The sequence below is a fragment of the Silurus meridionalis genome, chromosome 16 (assembly GCF_014805685.1).
Source record: "Silurus meridionalis isolate SWU-2019-XX chromosome 16, ASM1480568v1, whole genome shotgun sequence".
NCBI classification, from domain to species: domain Eukaryota; kingdom Metazoa; phylum Chordata; class Actinopteri; order Siluriformes; family Siluridae; genus Silurus; species Silurus meridionalis.
In genome coordinates, this window is record NC_060899.1 from 7,546,290 (window position 1) to 7,563,472 (window position 17,183).

General features: G+C 39.0%; 1 protein-coding gene across 1 annotated transcript in view; it reads left to right on the plus strand.

The window, feature by feature from the left end:
• Positions 1–15,640, plus strand: part of plagl2 (pleiomorphic adenoma gene-like 2) — a 36,745-nt gene extending 21,105 nt beyond the window's left edge. The window contains exons 2-4 of the mRNA XM_046869315.1: positions 8,269–8,397; positions 8,500–8,924; positions 9,241–15,640. Coding sequence (XP_046725271.1) covers positions 8,635–8,924; positions 9,241–10,705 — 1,755 coding nt within the window. The 5' untranslated portion in view covers positions 8,269–8,397; positions 8,500–8,634 and the 3' untranslated portion in view covers positions 10,706–15,640. The remainder of the gene's footprint in view (positions 1–8,268; positions 8,398–8,499; positions 8,925–9,240) is intronic.
• Positions 15,641–17,183: the final 1,543 nt, after the last annotated feature.

A 17,183-nucleotide genomic window follows, 5' to 3' on the forward strand; every position in this document is an offset into this window, starting at 1 on the left:
CATTCTATGGCTGTGAATTGAGATTGGCAGTGTGACAACACGCACTGTGACGTGCTGATGGCGGACCATTTAGTGCCATTGTTATCAGCCATATTATCGTGACAACTGACAACCTCTAATGCTAATACAATGCTTGTTAAGTAGTAGTGGCAGCTCAGTGGTTAAACCATTGGACAATCGATTTGGAAGGTTGTATGTTTAAATCCCAGCACCTCCAACCTACAGCTGCTGGTCCCCTGAGGAAAAAGTGACCGTAAGCTGCTGTGAACCTGCTCTACCAGAAGAAGAAGTGTTAAAATATAAAACATTTTTAAATGTTTGTGTTAAAATAGGACTGAAACCTGCTAATGGATAAAACAATCCCTTTACTACCTTGAGCTTACTTTAGATTATTATCGTATCGTCATCGCACAGACTTCTTCAATTCGATTTAACATCTTATACAATAAAGAACAATCCTCTTGTAGTTTTATTTCATAAAAAAATCTAACTCTTTATCTGTCTCGCCCATTCCCAGGCTCACGCACACTCGCAAACACGCTTATAAAACCTAATGAGTAAACAAATTCCTTCGGCAACCGAAAGTTTTGCTTCACAGGTGCATGGTTGGCTTTCCGACTGCCTCAAGATGAAGTCGTGTTTTTAGTCGTAAATTATAATAGGGGAAGTCCCAGGGATATCGACAGCGCATCTGGCAACACGCACATGCACACAGCTTTTCCTGTTCTACTGGACTAAGTAATAGTGCTTTTAGAAGCTGTTGAGACACTTGGTTCGAGCTCCTCTTGCTTGACTAAACTGCTCTGGTTTCCTCTTCCATTGTTAGCTGGTTCACATGGGGGAAACCACCTCTAACTGACCTTTGTGCAAAATAGAAATTGATTTTTCTGATTTTTTTTTTTTTTTTAATAATATGTCTGTCTCGTGTCACAAATTGGGCACAATGTCAGCGGAAATATGTACATTGAATATAAATAATACATGCATAATATTTTTATGCGTTGATATACATTAATTAGTGAGCGCAACAGCTCTGGCATTTTGATGAGCTTTCTAGTTAAAATTAATCATTAATACAGACTAAGAGATATGATTGTCATCTAATACTGTTTTTAATGTAGCACATTGTGTTTGTGGCCTAGGCAGTCAAGTTGGCTCTGCAATGCTGTGTTGTCATTAAAAAAAATAAAGCATTCTGGCCACAGGTTTTCTTTTCTGTGTTTAAAACCGAGATGACACGCCGAAAAGCAGGAGACTTGTGACCGTTGTGTGCTGAATCCTTCCGCTAGGTTTTTCTCAGCGGGCTCAGAAATATCTGCGTGCGGCATTCCGAGATACTTGTCGGTTACGCGTTCACACGAATGAATCCACCATAAATCGAGTAATCAGAAATGTGTTTTTTACGAAGGTCCATAAAGAGTGAGGTATTTCGTACTCTGGTTGTTAAATCTACTTGTGAATGAAACTTGGAATACTAATGGACTGGAATATGCTTGTCCTATGTTCCTGGAGTTTGTGATAAAGTAAACCTTCTCTCATGTTTATCCAGCAGCAATGCCTCAGGTTTATTAATAGGTAGTGTGATGGAGCATATTGTCCATCAGGCAGCAGACAGGCAGCCTGTTTGTTTTCCCAACCGTGCCCTGGAGGTGTCTGCGTTAATCAGGGAACGTGAGATGAAACTGTATGAGAAAGGGAAAGGAATGCTTGTAAAGGGTGAACTGATTTCTGTGTTTGTTTTGGCGGAGATGGCCTTAGCATCCGCATACTCTTTGTAATTCAATCGCAGCCAAACATGCACTTAACATTTTGCAAAATAGGAGCGGTTCTTGGACTGCAGTCTGTTCGCTTTCATACGGTTGACTCTTTTGCACGAATTCTGGCTAAAAGTTAGTGTTCGGGTGATTCCCGCTTGTCAGTAATAGCAGTTGTTGACATTAAGCAGCGAGAGATAACGATCAGTAAAAGAGCAGTGAGTAATCCACTTATTCCTGACTTGCAAAAACTGTTTGACTAAAATATTGTGTCAGGCTAGCCAGGATACTTGCACTTCACATCCCACATCCATGGAGGTTCTTTACTAGGTTAGATTGCTCTGCATTATATTATTGATGATTTTCTATTATTTTCTGAATTTAGCCCCAACATACATTATATTGCCAAAAGTATTGGGTCACCTGGTCATAAGTACGGTATATGATTTTTGAGCATTGCATTCCACATTTAGTCCCAATTTGCTTTTATAATTTCCTCCACTCTTCTGGGAAGCTGTTCAACCATTTTGGAGTGTGCTTATGGATATTTGTGTTCATCAGCCACAAGCATGTTACGAAAGGCAGGTACTGATGTAGGGTCAAGTCAAGTTTATTTCTATAGCGCTTTTCACAACAGACATTGTCTCAAAGCAGCTTTACAGAAATCAACAGTCAGGGTGAATTTTGTGCATTTATCCCTGATTAGTAAGCCGTGGCAACTGTGGCAAGGAAAAACTCACTTAGATGTTATGAGAAAGAAAGGGTGAGGAGACCTGGGGTGCAGTCAGCATTCCAATTCATCCCAAGGGCTTTCAGGTGTTGCCACTCAAGATCTTCCTCTCCAAAGCCTGTAAACTAAAACGTCAAGGAGCTCACTTTGTGCACAGGGGCATTGCCATGCTGAAACAGGTTTGGTTTTCCAAGTTCAAGTGAATGCTAAATTCTATTAAAACTCATCTAAAGACATCCTATACAATTAAGTGCCTTCAGCTTTGTGGTAACAGTTTGAAAAAGAACCACATAAAGCTAAAATATTAGGGCACAAATTATATTATGGTTCTTCTTCAAAATGTTCCATAAAGTTGGAGGCAGCCAAGAATGTCTTTTGGATGCGGTAGTATTACATTTTCCCTTTACTTCAACTAGGAGACCCAAACCTGTTCCAGCATGGCAATGCCCCTGTGCACAAAGTGAGCTCCATGAAGATCTGGTTTACGTAGATTGGAGTGAAAGATCTTGAGTGGCCTGCTATAGAGCTCCGACATCAACCCTATTGAACACTTTTGGGATGAATTAAAATGCTGACTGAACCCCAGGTCTCCTCACTCACCCTACATCAGTCCCTGACTTTTCTAATGCTCTGGTGGCTAAATGAGCACAACTCTTCACAAACACATTTCAAAATCTAGTGTTTCTGAGAAGAGTGGAGGTTATTATAACAGCAAAAGGGGACTAAATGTGGAATGGGATGTAGAAATAACATTTTATGATCAGGTGTCCGCATACCTTTGTATTTCATAATTATGCATTAATGAACACATATATAATAAATACAGTAATCCCCAGTTTGGTTACGGTCCAAAACGCCCGCGATAAACGAAAAACCGCGATAAACGGACGCCACCCCAAAAATGCTATTTTATGTATACAGTACTGTATTTTATTCACATTTTACTCCATTTAAACATTATATTTTTATTAATACATTTTATTATTTCAACAGAAAACTCCATAAAAACAATTTCCCAATTTTAGGTGTATCATGCTGTCCGCAAGAGACCTTGAAAATCAGCGAAACAAATTAGCTATGTGGCAAAAGCAATTTCGTGATAAACCGCTGGCACGAGATGCGAACCCCGGTAAAGAGGGGGATTACTGTATATAATCAGCAGTGTGACACAGGATTCTCATTTTTCGCCAATTATCCTGCTGAGGAAAAATGTTTTTTTGTATTCATAATTTATCCCACGTGCACTTTGTGCCATTTTACTGCTCAGCTCAGTTACTCACATTCATGAATTAAAAATGCTCTTGTATTTTAATCCCTCATTTAAACAGCAAGGATATAAAATGGACTCCTCATTCATCCACTGTGCAAACTGCACCCTTTAAAAAATTAGGTTTCTTTTGGTTATTGGGGTCAAACTCAGGGTCAGATTCAGGTGTAGGCGTAGCATCGGTGAGCTAGCAAGCATAAAATGTGTGTCTGCACAACTTGACAGCAGTTGCACACTGAACTGAACCTCCATTACTTGCCATTGTTATAGCAGAACGTTCTCAAGAATACACAAATTAATTCTCGACGCCAGATCAACCGGTAAGCAACATACCAGAGTTAAATACTTGTACGTTCAACCTGTATCTCACTGGGAGTGGATAAAGTTTCAAAAAGAGGAAAGAACTTTTTAGAAAAAAGTAGATAATGAAATGTCACTCTGTGTGTGTGTGTGTGTGTGTGTGTGTGTGTGTGTGTGTGTGTGTGTGTGTGTGTGTGTGGAGGTTATACGCAGCGTGGCCACATCCCGTGTTGGTAGCCAGACCTATTAGGGTTTAACTGTCAGGGATGTGAGGATTTGGCAGAGCAAACCCTGCGTGTATGTAGGTGTGAATACGTGTGTGTGTGTGTGTGTGTGTGTGTGTGTGTGTGTGTGCGTGCAATGGGGGCTTTCCACTGCTTAATACCCTTACTGAGGTCCAAACAGACGTTCACGGAGGAACTGAAACTTGTCCATTATTGCAAATAACACTCACTACAAACATTAGGGTGGGAGAGGTTGAGGGTTTGGTTGTCTGCACTGTACCTGCCCCTTCCGTCATCTTCTGTCTTGTCACTGTAGTCAGTAAAGCATGACCCTTTATCGCTTTGTACTTTATTGCCTAAGAGCTTCTCCACATTTTTCCCCACTCCTTTATTTCTTACCACTTTCTTTCCGTTAGCCTTCACACCATCTAACCCTCTCGCTGACCCTCACCCTCTCATGTAGTATGACAAACACAGCGCAGGGCTATTCTGGGGTGCTGGATGTTTTTTTTTACACACGTAAGTCATGTGATCTGCTCTTTCTCCTCAAACCTGCTCTCAGTCCTGATGTGTTACTTAAGGCAATTCTTTCAAAGACCAACCGTTCACAATTTCACCCGAGTTTCTCGGTGCGAACCGCAAAAGTTGGATGTCATAGTACCGTGCCGCATTTTACTGTCTAATCGAAAACTCAGTGTTTTCATCTGTTTTGCATGTCAGCGTGCACCAGATACAGCTCGATCTTCCATGTCACTCAGGACTATTTCCGTCCACTGATCCCTCCTACCGTAGAAAAGGTGGAACACAAATGTACTCGCTGACCTCAGTGGGCCTCTCTGTTTGGAGGACGAGTCCTAATTTGCATTCCGACTTCTGATTGGAGCATCAGCATTTGACTCTTTCAGTACATTAATAATTTTGGCTGCCAACATTTTATTCAAATTTGAATCATATCGGTTAATGAATCGTGATTGAAGAAGGGTGTCAGTGTCTTAAAACAATGATTAAAAAACAAACAAAACAAAAAAACACACACACATTGCATGTGTGTTTGTAACCATTATAGTAACCACCCACGACCAAACCCGGAGATGTGGGCATGCTCCTGATATGACGTGGGGTTGAATGAATACTTGTTTCCATTCAAAGGGGATTTTATTTTATTTTTTATTTTTTAAAGAAGGAAGGAGAAAATGATTGCACCGCTTTACAAAAGTCTAGCACCGGATTATTATATTTGGAATTATGTTCACCGTCTCTTTTAATAGGAATTGCTGTACACTTTCATGCAGTCTTAAGGGAGCAATATAATGCCTATGTACAAATACATATATATATATACATTGTATATATGCCTATCATGTACAAATACAGGTTCATTAAATGTTCATATTAAACATTTGATTTGGGAAAAGACTGTGGACATGAATAATGGTACCACAAAGGCTGGTTTTACTATTTCATAAACTGCTAATCTACTGGGAATTGCACACACACTTTTTTTTTTTTTGGAATACACACAGAATGGTGTAAAAAAACTAAACAAAAAATATCCTCTGTTGACAGATGAGATTAAAATACAATGAGCAGACTGGTTTATAACTGTTTAATAACTAAAGGAAACAGTAAAGCATTTTATCATGCGTTTTATCTTTCATCAGACCTTGAGGTGGACGGTCTACAACATCGCGTCCTTTTTCAGCCGCAGTGCGTCTGTGTCCACAGTGGCTTTAGATTCTTGTTCTTGGCTGATATGAAAGCAACATGGTGTGGATGGACAACTTCTGCTGTTGTTGCCCATCCATATCAAGGTTTGCTGTGTTGTGCTTACCGAGATGCTTTTCTACACACCGCAGTTGTGTAGTGGTTTTCGAAGTGCTTGAACCTGCAGACCCTTTGCTCACAGAATGCTTTTTATATTTCAAACCAAACATCTAAGTGAGTTTTTCCTTGCCACAGTCGCCACGGCTTGCTCATCAGGGATAAATGCACACCATTCACCTTGACTTGATTTCTGTAAAGCTGCTTTGAGACAATGTCTGTTGTGAAAAGCGCTATAGAAATAAACTTGACTTGACTTGACACTGTTTAAATTCTAGAGAATGTTGTTTTTTAAAAGCTCTGGGGATCATCAGTTTCTTAAGTAACTCCAGTAACTGATTTTTCCTTCATTCGATGTTTGATATGAGCATTAACCAAAGCTCCTGATCGTTATCTGGATTACACCGCATTGCACTGCTGCCTTATGATTGGCTGATTAAAGAATCGTTTGAATGTGCAGGTGTTCCAAATAAAGTAATGTTAATTATATATTATTATAGTAATTGAAAAGGCATAAGTATGCACAATTGAGGAAACAGTTACGACATGTATAGTATGTATGATTTATAGGAGAATAAAACGAATTGTTTCCAGGTTTTTCAGTGATCCGAAAAAGATAAGGACCCCCCCTTTCACAAAAAAAACCTGTAAATTTATTGCTACACATTCCAAAGTCTCAATTTATAAAGGTGCGAAGCGACGGACCTGACCTACGTCGTGCACACAGAGAACGATTCAGAAACGTCTGAAAAAGGGCATTAAGGAGCTCATTTGCATACTAAAATGTGCCCTTAATTTATAACATTAAATCTAGTGAGGTATTCAGATTTGTGTGCACATCAGTGTGTTTGAATCACATTTTAAAGAGCATCTGCGTGGTTATTCCGGAGCAGACCGAAATGCCGGATGTCTAACAGCGTAGTGCGTGTTAGACGTGAACGCGTGAGGGTGACCTTTGCCCTCCAGACCGAAGGAATGTGGAAACCCTTCAATCTTAAAACAAAATGTGCACTTCTGCAGTCTGCGTGCACTTCCAGATCCTCACCCTGAGAGGTCTTTTGAACGTATATCAACCATTTTTTTAAACACAGTATTAAGGAGAAAAGATCTACATCATATAAACTTAGATGGTCAAAATATATATTATGAACTGTGTGAAAAAAGCATTGGTGATTATAAAGTAAAAAAAAAAGAAACGTACCATGTACTGGATTACACAGCCGCTGATTTAATTTTAGTATGTGTAAGGAATAATTTTATTTTCGCAGCTTAATAGCCGTGGAATTGGGAGGAAGTTCTGAGTTGCCAGTATGCCTAGGGTTCAAATGTACAAGTTTGTCCTTGCTTTTTTTTTATTTATTATTATTATTATTATTGTATGTGCATTTGCACAGTTGGGGTTTGGGGGTGGATTCTGCAGGCATGATGGATTGGTTGTGTGTCTCAGTGTGTATGTTTGCATGTGTGTGGAATGTGTGTGATGAAGAGGCATGACAATGAGACAAAGCATCCTGGAGCGGCTCAAAAGGAGGAGTGTCAGCCACTTGCACCCTCCCCGCTGGGTGATGGCTACAGTCCTACAACACAGCTGTCAGTTACCCATACATACATGCACACGCACTGACCATAAACCAGTTTGTATGCTGTTTTACACAATCTGTTGTCATTCAGATTTTCTGCTTATGAGTTGGAGTTGCTGTGTTTTGCAACAGCTTTAATCAGGAATTTTACACGTTAGGAGATTCTGATGTCGGCATTGGCGTCAGTTGGTATGATTGACCAGAGCATAACTTGGAAGGGGCCTTTACACCTTTTAAACATTGCATTAAATAAGGCACAATAATTACATTTTGATGAGCATATTTATAATTGTGTCCTTATCCACTGCTTCACTTGTGTTGCCTGGACTAAACCTTAAGAACAACAGTTTTCTTATATGCTTATATAGAAGCTTTCAATGGGTGTAAAAATAAGAATTAAAAGTAATTAGGTATAAATCACAAAAATAAGCAAGATATGGACAAATATTTATCATTTTTTAACCCTTCAATTGTACTGATGTTTCTGTAGTCGCATGCTCAATAAACCACCTGTGCAGCAACATGCACAAATCTTCGTTTTTTTAATGAAAATATTTTTTATTTGATCATTTCCTTTTTTCCCCCCCTTCAGAACAAGCAAAATGAGCAGTGCTAATATCTACTGGACCCCACCCATGTCAGTTGGGACTGGGTGAAAACGAGTGAGAGAGACCGAAAGAGACCGATTGTTTGCTTGCTGGATGTTCCAAAGCGGAGAAGGGTAAGTGCTCATATGTGCGACATATAACACGTATATAATTATGTTTAAAGGACTAATCATGTGAAAGAAGAGTATAAAGGAGTTGCATATTGTCTATTGCAGGTTTTCCAAAAGAGAGACTGCATAACCCCTCAAACCCACCCCTTTAAACTCCACTCCCAGGCAGGATCCAGAAAGAGCCTGGAAGGTAGGGCAGCCACGGCCGGACATAAATGGCAACGGCACCCTAAGGCTGCCATGGCAGCAGCTGCCACCGATGCCCCACACCACATAACCACACTGACGCCGGAGGATCGACGAGCTGCCCCAAAACTCTTTGGAGGTCCAGCTCAAGTGAGGACGGAGAGTGAGAGAGAGAGGGAGGCCGAGAAGGAGGAAAGTGGCAAGGAGTGTTTGGTGTGTGGCACCCTCTTCAGCTCACAGGATAAGCTTCAAATCCATACATTCAGTCACACAGGGGAGAAACCGTTCCACTGTTCACAGCCCCACTGCCACAAGGCCTTCAGCTCCAAATATAAGCTCTACAGGTAGGTCAGACTTAAAACAATCATCATCTCCAGAGGTCATCCTTAGGTACATCCCTTGCTGTCCATTCTAGAGAGGGAACCTTTGCATTGCATGAAGCTGTACAAAAAATCTTGGTAATAGTTTCAAAAGATTTAAGAGTGTGTACATATAGTGTATATAGATATCAGAGGTTGAAAATAAGTATCAGATATATACCCTGAATATGGGAATAGTAAGTGCGGGCTGTGAAAACTGACAATTATTATTGACAAATAAAACATAATTAGTAATTAGTTTATTTAACCCCCGCTTTTTTTCTTTTTACTTCCACTGCAGGCATATGGCCACACACTCCCCTCAGAAGACCCACCAGTGCACATTCTGTGAAAAGATGTTCCACCGTAAAGATCATTTGAAAAATCACCTACAGACCCATGACCCCAACAAAGAAGCTTTTAAGTGTGAGGAGTGTGGCAAGCACTATAACACAAAGCTAGGCTACAAGCGCCATGTGGCTATGCACTCCGCCACAGCAGGAGACCTGACCTGTAAGGTGTGCTTGCAGAGCTATGAGAGCACCCCTGCACTCTTGGATCACCTGAAAAGCCATTCTGGCAAGTCTTCAGGCGGCACCAAGGAAAAGAAGCACCCGTGCGATCATTGCGACCGGCGCTTTTACACTCGCAAGGATGTTCGCCGACACATGGTAGTGCACACCGGCCGCAAAGATTTCCTCTGCCAGTACTGTGCCCAGCGCTTTGGAAGAAAGGACCACCTCACACGGCATGTGAAGAAGAGCCACTCGCAGGAGCTGCTGAAGATCAAGACTGAGCCACCGGATATGCTGTCTCTGCTTGGTTCTGGCTCTCCAACTTGTGCTGTGAAGGAAGAGCTTAGTCCTATGATGTGTAGCATGGGCCCCAACAAGGACTCCATGATGACCAAGCCTTTCCGCAGTGGCACCCCTTTTTCTATGGGCATGTACAACCCTCACCACCTCCAGGCCATGGCTAGCCCAGGAATGGGGCATCATCACTCCTTGGTTCCTGGATCACTGTCTGCTGCTATGGGTATGGGCTGCTCCATGGAGCCCCCTTCAACCTTGCACCACCATCATCCACATCATCCACATCATCACCACCACCCGCCGCATCCCTCCCCTCCACCCCCGCCGCACCAACAGACTCCACTGCAAACCCAAACCCAGCAGCAGCATTCCCAACCTCACAAGTACCAGCTTGGATCTACCTCATACTTGCTAGATAAACCCCTAAAGGTGGAGATGGAGAGTTACTTGATGGATCTGCAGAGTGTCTTGCCAGTTCCACCCCCACCTCCAGCTGATCCCCATTCAGCTGCCTCACCTAATAAAGATGGACTGGAGCCTCCACCCAGCTTAACAGACGAGTTGTGTGGGGATCCCCATCTATCTAAAAGCCCTGCCATCATTGCTGAATCTCTGTGTGCTGCTAACATGGACTTCTCCCATTTACTGGGCTTCTTTCCGCTAAACCTGCCTCCCTATAGCACTCCTATGAGTTCTGGAGGCCTGGTAATGGGCTACTCCACCTCCAATGCCTCTTCTACTTCCTCATCGTTGTCAGTATCATCACATGCTGCCGAATCACATGCTGCCACAGCAACAGCCTCAGTGCCTCTTACCTCTTTGCAACCTCAACCTCAGGAGCAACCCGGCTCCAGTGGAGGTCTTGGTCTCGGGCCCCTGCACCCACTCCCACAAGTGTTTAGCTCCAGCCTTAGCACAAACACCTTGCCTCGCTTCCATCAGGCCTTTCAATGAGGCTTTCACCCCACCCTGGCCTGCCACAGGCCGAGACAACTGAGCAGGCCCAGGGAAGAGGAGCTTTAGGGCTCCCTCTAGGGGTGGATGAATGAAACACTTGAACACACAGAAGCCTTAATTGAAGCGCACAAATGCTTTTAAATGAGCCTGGAGAAAAGAAAACATTTATTTTCAAAAAGGAAGTAAAACATAAGAGAAAAAAAAATATCAGTGAGCTCTTATTTAGGGTGTTTCCATCTATATTTTAGTTTAAACCCTTGTCTCACAAATTCACAAATTACTAGCATCAACAGGCCTTTAAGGCATGGTACCGCATACTTTACAAAGTAATAATAATGAGTCAAAGAAAAGCATAGGATAATGTATGGAAAAAAGTTGAATTTTTTTAAGACTCAGAGTAGTTTGAACTCATTAAGCTTTTGTTGTTTGCTTTTACAAATATGAGACTTAATTTATATTGTCTCCATTCTATTAAAGTCAGGTATCGTTTAATCACCCCTTAAACTAAAACTGCCTTGGCAGCCAGGAGAGGAAAATTAATGGAGGAATGAAGTTGCATAAAAAAAAACCTCTTCTTTCACAGCCAAAAAGCAAATTCATAAAAAAATGATTCAAAACAAATTCCCCCATAAAAAAAGTTCCAGTTGTTTAGACTTTTTCCTCCCAGTACATTACATACTTGAACATTTACAAAACAAATTGCCCCATATAAACATGCACAATGTTTTAAAGGTATTTACTGAAAACACAGAGCAGAGCATGTGCGATTCATAAATGATATAAAAATCAAGAGATACAATAAAAGAAGGAATGCAATTTTAACAGTCCGGCCTATATACACTGTGACCATATAGAACAGAAGACAGATAAATGGATAATGTAAAATCCGTACAGGTTTATGTTAGTCAAAGGAAGCACTTTGTTTACAGCAGAAGGCACTTGACCTTTTTTGGAAGTTCCCATGGTGACCCACTGACCCTCAGTTCCCTACTTCCTGAACCAATTTACCTTTTTTTCCCTCCTGCGTCGTAGCCAAGCTTAATACACACAGCCACATATTTAAAAGATTCTCTAGTATCTAAAGAAGGAGAAAGTGCTTCCTTATGGTTACACTTTTCCTTTCAGCACTAATTTTTAACATCTCTATGGCAGACGTTTTATTACCTCCACTTCCTGCCCACCTTATTTTAAATATGTTTGTTAGAACACAAAAGATTTTAGGCAGGTTAATAGAGTTAAATGTTGAATGGTAATAATCACCCTGACATATGTGAATAGAAAAGAAGATAAAGGGAGGGAAAAAAATCTACAAGAGTATTTTTTGCAGTGTACGAAATACCACGTTAAAAAAAATTATAATAATTGCTTTTATTTTAGTAAAACATATTTTAGATAGATGTATTAAAAATTTGCTGAATTTTTACAAAAAAAAAAAAAAATTTCAGGTTTACAATCTTGTGTAACCTTGGTCAAAAAATCTATGAAGTAAATGCTTTTCATTATAGTCTTCCCTGTATTATTGTTCTATTCTCTTTTTATTTGTATGTGGATTAAAGGATGATATTTTGACCCACATGTAATAGACTATTAGTAGAATAATCAAGTAGAATGAACTACTCTTTTAATTTTTAGTGTTGCTTAGAAAGGCCCATAATGTGACTCAAGTTTGATCCGAATGATTCTCTTTCAGTATTGGAACAGACCTGACAAATGTCTGCGGTGTGTGGCTTGCATCCTGTGGTCCCTAGTTATACAATTTTCTTTTTTTTTTTTCTCAATTTCTGTCCCAGGAGGCAAGACCATAAATCAAACGTACTGCAAAATGATGTGCTAATAAATTTAGCAAAGAGAAAAAAAAACACATCAGCAACATACAAAATGACGTGCTAATAAATTTAGCAAAGAGAAAAAAAACACATCAGCAACATACAAAATGACCACGTCAAAGACAATTTTAGTGGCAAATTGATTCTTATAAACTGATGCTGATGATGGTGCAGAGTTCTCCATCAACATAGTAGAGAAATCCACCTCAAATAAAAGTCTGTTACAAATAGGCAAAATTTCCCCCTCCCACAACCGTCTCTTACCTTGAACTAAATGTGAAATTCAACTTAAGAATGAAATTGCTCAAATGCGAGGCCACCCCGCCCCCTTAGAAAATGATTTTTATTTTTCATTTTTGAAGTTATGCTGCTTTTAGCGCTATGGTTGGCAACAGTCATAGACCACTTCTGCAGAAATCCTTCTGTGGACACCTTTAAACTGAATACATGAACTCCATTGTCCATTTCTGTTCTTCTTTTACAGCTGCTTCTTTCATTCAAATGAACTTTTTTTTTTTTTATCAAAGCGTCTGAAGAAAGACAAAATACCCAGAAGTCACCAGACTGGTCTTTGACATTCAAAGCATGGGACAGTTGATTGGGATATTGCCTAGTCGTTTGTTGTCATATTATATATTATTTTCTGTTTGTTGAAACAGGACCTCAAAACAACACAACACATCACCTCATTTAATTTTATTATACATATATTTTTTTTTTCATACCAAAAACCTGGGGAGAAGAAACTTTATTTTTTTTGCACAATTGCTAATAAAAGAGGAATATTAGGATTTAATTTTTTTTTTTTGGAATATACCATACAAAGGATCTGGTAGGTTGTGCATGTGCATTAGAATTTTGTTTATTTACAAATGGATTGTGGGAAAGGAAAATTTTTAATAAAAAGTGTAATTTTCGTTTTAATTATTCCACATCCGGTCAAATAATTTTGGTGAAGGGAAGTAAAAAAAAATCCATTAGTTGACAGGCACTTTGAAATGTAAGGGTTTTTTTAAATAGAAATGTCCTAAAAGTCACATTAATATGTGTGAAAAGAAAGACAGGTGTAAACTGCACAAGCAGTATAAGTAATAGAGCTAAGCAAAGCAATTTTCTTTCTTTCTTTTTTTTTTTTTAAATAAAGAAAACTTATTTTAACAAAACATGGAAAAAAATAAAAAATTAACAAGCTATTGGCAACTTGTGAGTTTGTCCTCCCCGGGTTTTCTGTGAGCTGATTTAAATTCTAGCACTTTTAAAAACTTTGAAAAGAGTATTTTTTTTTTTTCTTGAAATTTCAGCCTTATATGTTTGTTTGTCTTTTTTTGTTTTTTTGTACTTGACCTTGTACATGTATGTGCCATTAGTTGAATGTGTAGAATTTATTAATCTGTGTAATTTTTTTCCCTCCTCTTCCAAAGGAGTAACAGTATTTTTTGTTGTTGATAGAATTTCACTAATATTTGCTGCGTTTTGCCCCAGCTCTTCTTGCTTTGTGCATTTAAGCATTTGAGAAAACAGTATATGTGCTTGTACTTAGCTTACCTTCAAAAACCCTCGCTGTAAAAGTCAGTTTAACACAATTCAAAAGCTGCAACTTGCTATTTCTGTAACAGAAAAAGGAAAGAGATGAAGAACAAAGAAAAGCAATACAGCTTCCTGCCACGATTAAAAAAAAAAAAAAAAGTACCAAAAAAAAAACCCCAACAACAAAACACCTAAATATTACAGAGCTGACAGGTATAACTGCGTTACTGCATCAAGTAAACTCTGTTCAATACTTTTTTTCGTTTAGGTTACGTTATAATATATAATAAGCAGAAGACGGGAAGAAACTCAGATGGGGGGAATTTGGGCAAAGATGGTGATTAGTTGAGTTCCTGTTAGAAGCGTCCACACAGTGCAGCATCCGTATCTGATTGTAAGTTGTGCTCGAGATTAAACAGCTTGGAATGGTGAAAGACATTTCTTTTAGAATGTCATGCCTTAGTGCTCATTTAAAAAAAAATAAAATAAAAGAGCCTTTCGCCCACTGTGAACTTTTAGCCAGCAGCAAAATGGACTTTGGAAATACAAAAACAAAACGCTTCAAGGAGCGCCCCTTCTAGGCACCTGTGATGGTTCAGCATCTGCTGGTAGAGAGGAACAACATTTAAATTCTTTTTTTTTTTTTTTTTTTTTGCTAAAGGGAATGGTTATTTGATTTTTTTTTTTATTCTCTCTCTATAATCATATATCCCAACTACCTTTACGATTGATGGAAAAAAAAAAAAAAAAGTTGTGCTTTATCTCCATTGCACCTACTGGGGATGCACTTATCTTTATTCTCCCAACACGTGTAGGTGTCTAACCAAGCAATTAAAAAGACATTGCAACGTAAAAATATCGTTTTTAATGATCTAAGGAGAAAAAAAACTTTGACTTAATCTGACTTGAGTAAAGAAATGCTTTGCTTTCTTGAAAGGAAAATGTGACATCAAATTGTAGTTTCATTTATTTTTAGCTTAATGTAAGTCTTGCATTCCAAGCTCTTTATGTATCTTGTTTAGCAACATAGTCCTCTTATTTTTTTGTTTTTATTTTTTAAGTACTTGCTTATTACTACCACCCCTTGGAAAGGAAAAAAAAAGGAGTGAAAGAACAAAAATGGGACATTTTCATTCATCTTTACACTATTTTATATAGCATGGGATTTTTGTTTTATCAGCTACAGGGAGTATTGTATAAAAATTAAAAAAAAAAAAATATATGACAACCAGCCCACTTTGTATCAACTACAATCAGTTGCTGCAATGTAAAGAGACATATGTATATTGGTTGATCCAAAGAGATGACATTACAACAAAACCTATTTACTTATTGTACAGAGCATTGTACCTTTTTGACTTGTAATGTATGATGTTAAGTCATTAAAAAAAAAAAAAAAAATTCTTCTTCCCCCGCCCCTGCCCTTTCTTTTCACTTCTTCCTGGGGTGATTTCCTGCTGGCTGTGGTGGGAAAGGGTGCTAGAATAAGCAACCTGGGTTATGGCTAAAAACTGCCATTCGCATACCATAGAGCTGAGGCAGGAAACCACACCGCTGCACACAAACAAAATGGAGAAGAAGAAAAAAGGAAAGAAAAAAAAAAATTGAAGGCAAAGTTCCAAGTGATAAAAAAGCAGAGCTCGGCTTTAAGGCCACGATACCTCAAAGCCTATAGTTACATGTCTCTTTTTAAGCCTGGCGTTCTCACAAATGCACAATCGAATAAAATAAGATTTTCAGTATATATATATATACTGTATATAAAATGGTGTATTTGGAGAAATTTTAGATTTTACAGTCTTTCTCTGTAATTTGCTGGTGTACAGATTTAATCACTGCTAAGGGAAAAGAAAAAAAAACATACAAAACTAAACTGCCAGAACAGAGCCAAAAGTAGTTCTACCTTTTTTTTTCTTCTTCTTCTATTCTTTTACAATTCGGACTGGAAGTTTTCCAAATTACAGACAAGTAAACGTTTTGATAGACTGCAATTTCGAGTGGCAATGTATCGGCACGTTTATTGTTTCATACATTACAGACATTCGTTTTAAGGAAGGAGGGCCGTCAATTGGTTCTTTTATAAAATAAACATGCTTTTGACTTAAAACAAGAACATGAACCTTTACACACAGAGCTTTCACAACAATACAAAGCGGCGTATTTACATCCACTGTAGATGTACGCGAAAACGCGCACGCTCGACAGGGCAAGAAAAAAGCACAACTGTAGAAAATATTTGTAATAACCCTTGAACCCTTTTTCAGGCAGGTAATAGTCTCGAAAGAACGTCTGCTAAGAGCAGCTTTCCAAATGAATACAGAATGTGTGGATAGTCAAATAGCAGTGTGGGTGCAAATCGAATTCGCATAGGTATAAACGCACTGCTTGTAACTATGGCTACCTTTTTTTTTTTTACCTCAGAATACTGGTGGATCTCCAGAGGTACTGAGATCATCTCAGATCCCTTCATCGATTAGTCAGAGGTTCTAAACCAATACTTCTCCCTGTGATAGGTCAACATCAGCCTAAAGGTAAAGGAGATGGAGGTCACGCAGTACAGCATAATTACAAGCAGTTTGAATTTAATCTGGACTAAACATAGGGTTTTTACATTTTCTTTTAAATATATTTTTACTACCTTAAGGCAAATTGAAAGTTTTAATTGTATACAATCACAAAAAAAAAAACAAAAAAAAAAACAACATATGGACAAAAGTGGTACTAGTAGTAGTCCTCATACAAATCAAGCAGACAGGGATTTATTTTCATTTTTTAAACTGCTACCTCTGAGGACCCAGTGGACTTCCTGCACTTCCGCTAGCCTCAACACACACTTCTGTTAGGTGTCGAGCGTTTCCGCTGGTCTGCTGTGGCTTTCTGCCTGCCTTCACTGCTCTAAAGAGAACATACACATGAACAAAGAATAAATGTCTACACCCTTCGATTTTACAATGGACCTTCGCATTGTTTTTCCCCTGTGTGAAATTATCCATATTGAACAGTTTGGATAGAAATCCATAAAGGGGACAAAATAAAAACAATGCCGTGTCCACAGCAATGATATACAACCACAACGGAAAAAAACTATTTTCCATCAGTTAGATTTAGATATGCAGGTTTGG